General features: G+C 35.0%; 1 protein-coding gene across 1 annotated transcript; it reads right to left on the bottom strand.

The window, feature by feature from the left end:
• Positions 1-8,771: 8,771 nt before the first annotated feature.
• On the bottom strand, positions 8,772-10,151 carry LOC140880603 (S-adenosylmethionine decarboxylase proenzyme). Its single transcript, XM_073285185.1, has one exon. The coding sequence runs from the start codon at positions 9,994-9,996 to the stop codon at positions 8,914-8,916; it is 1,083 nt and encodes a 360-aa protein (XP_073141286.1). The 5' UTR covers positions 9,997-10,151; the 3' UTR covers positions 8,772-8,913.
• Positions 10,152-12,188: the final 2,037 nt, after the last annotated feature.

Raw genomic sequence — 12,188 nt, forward strand, 5'->3', positions numbered from 1 at the left:
GTGCGGTTAAAAACAGCCGCCCGGGCGCCCCTGTTTTTTTCCAAAACAGTAGGCTAAGCCCCGGGGTGCGCCCGGGCTGTAGTTTTCTGCCGCCCGGGCGAATCCTGGGTAGAAAATCTGCTCTGTTTCTTTATCAGCAAATTTGATCCCTTCAATCCATTCCAAGCTATCAAATTCAAGTCTAAAACATGTTATAAAATCTAAGAACATGCATACATTCGTATATCAAGTTCCTAACATCAAATCATGCATTTATTACATCAAATAAATAGCTCAAAAGGCATGAAACTACAAGCTACACCAAGTCTCAAAAGTGAGCTTCTAAAACATAAGTTTCATGTCAAGTTTTTCAACTTAAAACCCGAGTCCACACTTGCTAAATCTTGCTCCCGAGCTATCAACGTCCTCTCAGACTAGCTCCTGCCCCATCTGTTGCAATGCACACAGACAAAACAAAGCAACAGCCGGATAAACTCCGGTGAGAAATCATCTCAGTATAAGCAACATATCAAAAGCGTTAAATAAATCATATCGACTCTATTTAACTCGACTCAACAAATAGAGTAAATAACGCTTCTTTCGATCGATCGAGAATTGATTCATTCAACTTCATTGCCATCAAGATTCGTATCCGATCTTGACATGAATATTCATCTAACGTAGCCATTCTGGGCTAGAAAATAAGGTTAACCGCAACCTTGGCATAGAATCAATTCAATATAGTCTCGTACCATAATCATATCGACTCAAATTTAAAGATCCACTACCTGAGATGGATCGACAACACCACAATCAAATCAAAACAATAAATACGTATGTGATTTTGGCGGGATAACTCAAGAATAGTCATTCTTGAGTTTCAAAGTCCCTGACTCGTGATGTCGTCATTATACCTTCGTATTTCTTCTGTTTTGAATGCTTCAAATCTCAACATCTTCTTCTTCGATACAACTCGGAGTCGTGAGTCGTTAGCCTTCGAAACTCATCTGAAACTGAGAAATAAAAATGCTATATCATCGATAACATTTCAAAGAAGGTCTTATCTTAGTCATTGGCTATCAAAACGGCTTCAAAACATCAATCGACGGCATAGCGATTAAATATCGGTAACCGACGAAATATCGAATTCGACGTTAACTTCTTTAATTTCATAAACGTGTGATATATCATCACTATAACCTCATACACCAGCATATTAAACACAATCAGCTGCTATAACTCTTTATATACATGCTGGAAATCATGACAAGTTCATTCCTTAATCCATATTCAATCCGGTTTCGAAAATAAACGATACAACACGTCAAGAACATGATCATATACCAAAGTACTGATCTCTACCAAATTTCGTTCTTCAGAACATGCCGAGATGATTAAATACTTACATCAAATCGAAGGCCTCGTTGCAAGGATTCCAGAACACTTTTCGGAATCAAAATCGGACGAGCGGATCAAAAGTTACGGCGTTTTGAAAATCGGAAATGAAAAGCAAAGAGAAGGGTTCGGCTTCCTCTGTTCAATATTCTGAATACATATGCCATCTCCACGTTTCATTACTGACAATATGATTTAAGAATCAGATATGTATTGCATAAATTGCAATTTAGCCTCTCAAGTCTTCATTAATTGCAATTCAGTCCTCGACCTTCTTTTTAATTCAATTTCAATCCAAAATAATTTAAGAATATTAGAATTTAAATCGAAACTCAAAATATTCCCAAATTAAATATACTCGGATTAAAATTAAATAAATTCAGATTAAATCAATAATCCCGGCCTATTGCTCTTTAGTCCTCGAATCTTCGATATTCTCAAATCAGTCCCTGATCGGGTTGTATCTTCAAAATTAATCTTCTTTAATTCCCGAAATATGGAATTTAATCTCAAATTCCATAAATATTCAAATCGAATATTTATTCTTTTAATTTAAGAATTCTCGAAATTTAATTCTCAAAATCCAGAAAATTCCAAATTAAATATTTTCGGCTCGAAAATTAAATCTATAATTTCTTTCACTTCTTAAATCGATATTAGCCCATAATATGGAATTAAATTATCAAATCCCATAATTAATAATTTAATATTTTCGGGCCTTACAACTCTTCTTCAATTAAATCTCATTAAACTGTAAAATAATTTGCAAAGAATCTTGAGTGAAAACTGGTTAATGATTACAAAGTATCAAACACTTCACAAAACAGAGTGTATGCATGAATGCAACATGCCTAATGATCCTAAAGATGCACATTCATGAAAAGGTGTTGTCGCAGGGTGTTGGCAACACTCCAGACAACATCTCAATTCTGTCTATAATGCACACAAACTGAGAGACTTCCTTAGACTGAAAAATCTCTCGAAATCCAATGCTTTGGTGAAAATATCAGCTAATTGGTTATCCGTTCTAATAAACTCAATACAGATCATGCCTTTCTCGACCAAATCTCTAATGAAGTGATGTCAAATGTCTATGTGTTTGGTTCGAGAGTGTTGTACTGGATTTTTGCATATATCAATAACGCTTGAATTATCACAGTACACATTCACCTAAGCATGATATCTAGCGCAGTAGCACAAAAAAAACAAGATACTTCCAATTATGCTTCTGTAGAAGGTGTTGTCAACACCTTCGGCAACATCTTCCCTCAACAATTTTTCACTTGACCTCATCGGTGTACGCATGAGTTTACAATTTTCATTCAAATACTTTTTCACAATATTTCTAGCATACTGTATTTGACACACAAAAATTCCACCATGCATTTGTTTCACTTGCAACCCCAAGAAATAATTCAATTCACCAACCATATTCATCTCAAAAGTAGACGACATGCACTTCACAAATTCATCAACAAGTTTTTCACAAGAAGCACAAAAGATTATGTCATCCATATAAACTTGGCAAATAAGAATATTACCTTGAGACTTTTGCACAAACAATGTCTTATCAATCTCACCTTTTTGAATCCAAGATTGAGCAAGTATTTGGTTAATCTTCCATACCATGCACGTGGTGCTTGCTACAATCCATACAGTCCCAACCTTTTTGGTTCACTGTTTGACACAAAGCATGAAAATCTTACCTGTGAAAACGTGGAGCTCATGCAAATTAGTCCAGACATCTTTCGATAATCCACATTTTCTTTCCTTCGGGTTTGCATATCTCCATGCACATCTCCATTGACTTCACTGTCTTCATCCTCATTCTCAGCAGTGGATTGTTCAAATATTTGTTTCTGGAGATTCTGTAGGAGGTTTTGTCACAGATGTTGTAACACCTTGGACAACATCTAAATTTTCAAAATTTTCAAACTGATCATAAACTTCATCTTCGACAGTTTTCTTCTTCAGATCTGCAAAGTCATCAAAAACAACATTGATAGACTTAAAAATTGTTCGAGTTCTTAAGTTAAACATCATGTAATCTTGAATATCCGAAGAATAACCTAAGAACAAACACTTGTCACTTTAATCATCAAACTTTGCAAAATGATTAATATCATTCAAAACGTAACATACACAGCCAAAAACATGAAAGTACTTAAGGTTCGGCCTCTTTCCCATGAGAGTTTCATAAGAAGTCATAGTAGAACCATTCCTCAAATATACTCTATTTGAAATGTGACGTGTTGTGATTAAGGCTTCTGCCCAAAAATGTTTTGAGATATTTTCAGAACTTAACATCACTCTAGCCATCTCTTGCAAAGTTATATTCTTCTTTTCAACAAATTCATTCTGTTGTGGGGTTTTGAGAGCAGAAAATTCATGATAAATACCTTTATTACCACATAAATTCTCAAAAAAAAGTTTAGAACTCCTTACCATAATCAGTGAGAATTCTGGTCACCTTCAAGTTGTGAAGATTCACAATCCTAGTGAGCAAATTCTTAAAAACATCAAATGTATATGATCTTTCTCTAAAAAAAACTTACCCAAGTATGTAGTGAAAATTCATCTACACAAACAACAGAATATTTCTTACCTCTACAGCTTTCCACATCCATTGGACCCAACGAGTCCATATGTACAGCTGAAGACAGAGTGTTATCTAAGATGTTGGCAACATCTGGTGCAACACCCTGGTATGCTTCTTTTTGACATGCCTCACAAACAAATGAAATTCCAGATTTTAAATTATTCATACCTCTAGCAGCATCAAACTTACTTAAATTCTTCAAAGTCTTGAAGTTTGCATGACCCAACTTTTGATGTCATAGGTTAAATTCATCTACCTTTGAATTTCTACATGTCATCTCCTCTCCAAGTTGATAGAAATTATCAAACGACCTCATACCTGTCATCAAACACATGTTAGAGCTATCAAAAACTTTGCATAATTTCTTATCAAATTGCACATGCAAGTTTTCATCACAAAGCTGACTAATGCTTATTAAATTTGAAGTTAATCCTTCAACATGAAGCACGTTGCGAAGCTTAGGCAAACCAGCAACATCCAGTGTGCCTTTTCCTACAATATTTCCCTATTGCTTCTCCATACGTCACTTTCTCACTCTTCTGTTCAACATAATCTGTGAGAAACTTCTTAGAACCTGTCATATGACGTGAACTTCCACTATCAAAGTACCAAGCATCTGAAACATTATTTCTTAAAGCAGTATAAATCATGTAGCAGTGAATATCAGCTTTTGGTACCCAAACCTGTCTTACAGTAGATCTGTTTTTGGAGATGTTGTGGAAAGGTGTTGGCAACACCTTAGGCAACACCTTCGATCCAGACCTCTGCCAATAATCTTCCTGCAGCTTAAAACAGTATGGTTTGATATGACCAGGTCTATGACAGTAATGACATACAAACTTACGCTTTCTCCCAGACTTTATAGGAACAGTAGGTTGTGGATTTGGTTTTGGAGGATCGGTTGTTGTGACCTTTTCTGTTAAGCTTCCTGGACAACTATTTTTTTTGACAAACACATGAGCTTTTGAACATTCACCAACCTCAAATTTACTGTTCTCAAAACCTAGTCCAGCCTTACCATCTCTTCCCATCATGAGCAAAGAATCAAGCTTGATTGTGCTTGAGTTGAATTTAGCCAGTGTAGTCTTAGCTTTCATGAGTTCATCCTTAACCTGACTCAATTCCAGATCCTTCTTACTCAGCATAACTTCAAGTCTTGACAAAACAGCCTTCAAGTCAATATTTTCCTTTGAAAGAATAGCATTCGTTTTATTCCTTTCAATCCAGTCAGCATGTAGCTCTTCAAACATCATCCGAGCTTCTTCTATAGACATTGTCTCATCACCTGCATCAGTATTACACACATTATCAGTAGTAAAAGAATTTAAACATACTGACCTTTGGGAGATGTTGCGGCCAGGTGTGGCAACACCTGCGGCAACACCTAAAGGATTGACTTGAAATTTCTTCTTGCTTTCTATCAACGCTGTTAGGGATGTGTGAATTTCTTGTTCATTCTGTTCTTTACCTTCTTCAGAATATTCACCACTCAAAGATGTGATCATCCCTTTACGAAGCCTGTTTGCCCATTCATTGGCAAAATGACCATAGCCTTGACATTCATGACATTGCACCATGTCAATCTTCTTTGCAGTAGGCTTTTTATTTCCTTCCAGCATAAGTAGAGGCTTTTGAGGATCAGGAAACTTCCTTGATGATTGATCAGGCCCGCCTATTTTCAGAGTTTTGTTAGTAGCTAGAAAAGGTGGAGCTTTGAGTTTCTGATCGGTCTTCTTTGTCTCCCTCATCTTCTTAAGATAATCACCAAACTTCTTTGTGATGAGTGACAATGATTCATCTCCCAAATCCGATTCAAATACTTCTTGAGGTTTGAAGAATGAGTTTGCTGTTGTTGAATCCATAATATTCCTGAAAAAATAATCCAGAATCAGCTCTTAGTGTATCAAGAGTAGGCTCTGATACCACTTGTAAGGGATATCATGGTTCATAAAAATTATCAGAATCAGATGTTGTCACTAGGTGTTGACAACATCCTACACAACATGCAGCGGAAATATTAAAACGTGAATAGTAACAGCAAACCAACAATAAAAATACTCAAGAATAAATATGCACAATTACTAAAGTAATAAAAAGTTGCACATACAAACAGATTCAAATGTTGTCACAAGGTGTTGACAACATCTTCAATAACACCTTGATTAACATGCATCATAATTTTTGAAAGCATGAATAAAATAGATAAGCAACCAAACAAATCAGACTCAAATTTTTAAGCAAGAGTATAAAATACTCTTGCAGCGCCTCAGGGCAAAACTTTCACTAGAAAAATAATCAAAGAGTTTACAAAACCCTAAAACTAGTTAATTATTTCAAAACTCAATTTTCTCAAAAACGAGTGAGAAAATAAACAAATAAAAGCATCTCCTAAAATTCTATATGAAATAGAATAAATAAACAGAAACACGGAGATGAATCCTTGATGCCGAACACACGAGAGCAACACTCTTGAATCTTCAAAGCTCTCAAATCTTCAACGGCAATCAAGTAGACCACGACCAATGGTTGTAGAAACGAGCTTCAAATATGTATTCTGAATTCTCGTGATATACGCTCAGAAGCTCTCTAGAAAATCTCACTTGGTCGTGTCTTTTATTTTGTACGCTCAAATTCTCATCTATGGCTTGATCTCTCTTTTCTGCGCTCTCTATCGTTTCTCACCAAGCCGTCTGAATCTCTACGCTCTTCTTCTATTTAAGCGTGAACAATCCTTATCTCCAAAAAGACTCTTGATCTTGTTTTCTTAATTCAAACTTGAATCTGCAATGATAAGGAAACAAAGATAAGTTAGGAGATAGAGATATATTATGATAAGTGCGTAATATCTCCTACAAAATAATCAAGTAAATATAGAAATATTTAAGCTCTTTAAAATATAGGAATATATCATTCTAAAATCCAATATAAAACAATTCCTATTTAAAATATCTCAACCAATAATATATTTAAAAAGATCTAAATTTCAAGTCCAAGAAACCATATTTTAAATCTAGGAATATTATATTATCTCAATTCAAATAAAAAACTATTCCTAGTTTAAAATATATCAACCATATAGATAAGAAACACAATATTAACTATCAATCCTAGAAAGGCAAAACACATTAATACAATCTTTCAAAACATGGAAAGATATTAAGAAATAATTATCCTTTCAAAAGTCATCTTAGTACAACATTTTTGTCAGATGTGAAGCGGGCTAATTGCATCCACATCCCCTGTGAAAAGTCTAAAAGGCATAAAACATCTATGTAAAATTAATAGCATGTTAAGCCCTATGTTTTAAAAAAAATTAGCATAAAAACCCTATGAGAGGGTATAAATGTGCCCGAGTTTGTATAACATAGGGGTGAAATGTGCTACATTTTAAAAAACTGAGGGATGCATTAGCCTATTAATATTTCTTATGAAGTTTTATGATTTTTAAACATTTCACAGGGAAAATTAATGCAATTAACCCCATAATAATATTCGATCTCATATCATCAATTTTCAGTATTAAACTATAAGTTTTAAATTTCATATCGGCGATGTCGCCTCAGAGGGAAAAAATAATTAAAATTGTTATTTATTACACTAAGACCAAAATTTATTTTTACAAGGCCAGAAGCCAAACATTAGTATTTTGTGATTGTTTATCCCTTCTTTTATCTCGATTTCCTCTTGCCCACTCCAAGCCAGTCAAATTTTTATTGGGTCCGGCCCTGCCCGGCCCAAATGGATTGGGACCAGGCCACTACCCTATTGCCTAATAAATTTTCTAGGCTTTATATTAATAGAGTGTTTTAGAGAGTTTTCACTGATTTAAAAGTGATTTTTTTAGAAATTATTATGAAGTTAGTGATTAGTTAAAGTAGTGACTATTAAGTTGAAATCTAAGTAAAAAATATTAGAACTAATATAAGTTATATAGAAATTTAAATACTTACCTTTTGCAATGGCGTACTCTATAGAGGCAAAGATCTCGTAGAGAACAGAGAAACCAAGAGCAGCAAAAGACGATTAGTTTCTGAGAGTCGGAGAATTGACGATTAGTCGGACAATTATAAGTGGTTAAGGAAAATGTGAGGAGAAATTGAGAGGAGAGAGATGGAATACTTACGGAGTACTCAATGTAACCAAATCAATAAAATGTCACACAACGGATGGATGATGACGACGAAGACGGTGGTCGTGCGGGGAAGACAATGACCGCAACGAGGAAGATGACGGTGATGAAGATGATGACGAGGAGGATGACCACGATGATGATGAGGATAACGACGACGAGGATGAGGAAGATGAGCATGATTATGGTGGTGGTGTCAATGCATCATCACCGACACCTCAACCACCACTACCATCATCACCCTTCTCATCGTCGTCTTCCAAATCACCGTCGTCGTCAACGTTATCGTCCTCTTCAGCCTCCTCATCATCATCATCCTCCACATCATCACGACATCACCACCATCATGTAATTTCATTCCCGTGTGTACTTTGCGTACAATAATTTCTTTTCTTGTGTTTAACAGATCTGAACAAACAAATTTTATAACCATAGATAGTAACCACAGATAGTTATATGTTGTGAGAGTCCATGTTAGCATAAACGAAACATGCAAAATCCAAACGTCCAAAATTTGAGCATAAAAACATAAACACACATCCCAGAGGATATCAATCCAAACATTATTGCATACATAGAAGAAAAAGTCGCATAAACGAAACATGCAAAATCCAAATGTCCAAAATTTGAGCATAAAAACATAAACATAAACACACATAGCAGAGAATATCGATCCAAACATTATTGCATACATAGAAGAAAAAGTCGCGAATGTCGATCAATAGTAACAGCACACACAAATTGGAAAGACTACTTATTATGGGCAAAAACCCATAATTTTATTGAACAAGGTTAAATAAAAAAGTAAAAGCTACTCCTTTTCTTCTTCATCGCCATCCTCTTCTCCAAAGCATTTCAGAATCGATCTAGGAGAAGAGCAAGATACAGTCTTCACAAACTTCTGGTAGATTATTGATCCTGCCGCTCCTAAATTTTCTTGGCTTTTCTCGTTGAGCAAGTAACCTTTCAGATCAAGCACGAAAGCTTGAGGCATTGGCTTAGAACCAACATCAGCATGCAAAGATATTGAAAACTCCCTGGGCCGGAAACAAGCCAAAACCCTCCCAATCAGCGGGCCAAGATTCACAGCCTTCAAATCATATCCAGCTGCTTCAAAGCTAGCATAGCTAAACCCGTCTTCTGGGGTAACATGGATAGTAGAGAGTGCAGATCCTTCAATGGAGTTCATGGAATAACCACATGGCTCAAACTCAAAGTCACATATATCAGATTCAGGGAGAATGTTTCTTATGCCAGACTCGTGGGTCATCAGAGTTGCGGAGCTAGATTCTTTCTTGTAGAAAACAGATGCCTTCTCCCTGTCCAAGCCGGTCATGCACATCTCCAGAGTGTACACAGGGTTGAAATACTCAGCAGAAGTTGCACACGCAGAATAAACATGCCATTTCTGTCGTTTGTCTGAACCGCCCATAACATAAGCTTTGCCCCTCCCAGAACCAAGACTCCCAAAAAAACCATCTAAGACAGCAACTTCTTCAGAAAAGTTGCGATGAGGGTATGACTGAGCACCAGGGAAAATGAAGCTTCCACGGGTATATCTAACAGTTTTAACTGCAAGAGAGAGGGACTTGGCCAACTTCAGAATGGGAGGGATCGATAGAAGCAATTTTGTCGTCCCACAGGTTTTTATGATGATTTTGTAAGGGTACACAAAGAGGCTAGACTCAGAGAGAACATATGAGTCAACATGGTCATTCAACAGAGAAGCAACTATGGTGCATTCAGCAGGTCCCAAAATCTCATCCAACTGTGGTTTGACAAGAGAACGAAGACCCTTCCCTTCAGGATCAACAAAGATGCTAGGCTCGAAAAAGGAGATTTCAAGCCTCTTTTCAAAGCCTTCAAAACCAATTGCAGAGACAGGCAAAGCCATTTGAATAAACAAGAATTTCTTACAACCCGGATGTGCAGAGAAGAAGGTAGTCAATATGCGAAGAAAAGGAGTGCAGGAGCAGAAATAGAAAACTAAATCACTAAATAGTTTATTTTGACCACGTCAATGACGTGAGGAGGGAACTAGTTAAGGAATATCAGGATGGCTTGCGCGCGCACTGCAATTGGAAGAAACGAATTTGAAGTTAGTATGTAGCATATAATAGAGCCATGTCATAAAAATCATGCTTCTTTAAAATCAAGGAACTCACGTTGGAGTACGCAGCAGATCTGAACTTCTTGATGCCTCCGTTTGGTCGAACGTCTTCAATTCTGTATCCGAGGGGAGCTTCGTAAAATAAGGATTTACTACTACTGGACTTTTTCTTCCCACCTTTAGTTTCCATTAGATCATCAACTCTATACTGCATAGCCAAGAAAAAGTTGTGAGACAAAACTTATCGTAGAATGTATTAATAATCGTAGAAAAGAGCACAAAATGACTAACACACAAAAGTTCAGAACCTTAAAAATGTTATAACCAATGGATACCATGGCACACACACATGTTTCCAAACTAATATTTCAAAGATCGAGCAAATTGGATTCTGATCATCGAAAATTAATGAAGTAATCCATAAAACATGAAGGGTAAATGTACCACGTGTAAGAATATGGGGGAAATTTACACAATTAAAGAAACAAGTCTGTGGCAATAGATTCACCAATAAAACAGCCTGTCGAAACTAATAAACTCATATAAGATTGAAAATGGCTGCAAATCATCAAAAAGTTCACGGCGATCTAATAAACTTCTTTTATCGGTCTTTCCACAGGTCCAGAGGTTATAAACATTTGTAGATTCCAGATCAGATACAACATAAATCAAAAAATAAAAAATTCAAATAAAAATAAAAATTTTCCAGATCTGAAAATCTAGATGTTCTATAATTTCGCCACAATAAACAAAATCAACAGACAAACATAAATTCATATACTTTCACAATTAAATCTACAAGAAAATAACCAACAAAAATATTTGATTAACATACTTTTCACATGCAAATTACAAAAACACGCATATTCATGTATCTATTAAAAAAATAACAAAATCCCAAAATCAAAACCAAATAGGCAAAACCAAAACAAATAGAAATTCATACTTACATCAAAATTATGATTTCGTTGTATCAACTCTCAACAAAAAGAAATCCAATCAGCCTCAAATAGATATTCCTGCGCGAACAAAACAAACAATAAAAAGGGAATGAGAAATCTCTTCTGAAAACGATTCCGTAAGACTATATAATCATTCGATAATTATTAAAGAAAAATAACTCACGGAAAGAAGAAATTGTTTACCGGCGGGCGGGGGCGGAGAAAACAATGAAAACCCTAGAGAAAGTTGTAATCGATTTCCTCTTTTTGTTTTTTGTGTTTCTATCTCTTCCTTTCTTTCTACGCAATCAGAGATGCGGGGATATTTATAGGAGAAAGGATATGTATTTGCCATTTATTTGCTTTGATATTACAGCCTTGCCCTGCGAATATTCGCGTGAATTTCACGGGGTGTTTTTTTATTTATTATTCTAAAATCAAGAAAACCTTTTCGTAATCTAATCTATCTAATCTAATAAATAAAATATTGATAATTTAATTATGCATACTTTTTTTATTCAAATTTTTTGCGCATATATTGCGCTTGTATTGATTAGTATTATAATATATTAAAATACATTCGATATTGTGATCGATTATATCGTGATATTTTTTTTATTATATATCCAACTTATCGTGAGATTATAATTGAAAATTTTTGTGTTGAATTTTTTATGCTTTAAAAATTTATGTACATCTGATATCATCCTAATTAGTAATTTGGACTGTAATATTGTTTGCTATAAAGTGATTTTTTATGTTGAAAATCTGGAGATTATATCAACATTAGAAGATTCGGGAATAATTTCTATATTTTTAAAACTATTAAAATGATTATTTACAACCTATTTGGTTGGAGAATTTAAGAACATAAAAGCACTTTTGGAAGAAAAAAAAACAAAAACAATCTTCTCAAAATTTATTGTGTATGTTACAAAAACCATTTTAAAAAAGCACTAAAAGTATTTTTCTAAAAGCTGGAATTTTTCTAGCTTTTTGGGCTTTTGCTTGTAACTATATTTAAAATTTTAAATA

The sequence above is a fragment of the Henckelia pumila genome, chromosome 2, assembly GCF_033568475.1.
Source record: "Henckelia pumila isolate YLH828 chromosome 2, ASM3356847v2, whole genome shotgun sequence".
NCBI classification, from domain to species: domain Eukaryota; kingdom Viridiplantae; phylum Streptophyta; class Magnoliopsida; order Lamiales; family Gesneriaceae; genus Henckelia; species Henckelia pumila.

Coding starts and splice junctions, on each gene's coding strand:
- LOC140880603 (XM_073285185.1), bottom strand. CDS start 9,996: ATGGCTTTGCCTGTCTCTGCAATTGGTTTTGAAGGCTTTGAAAAGAGG.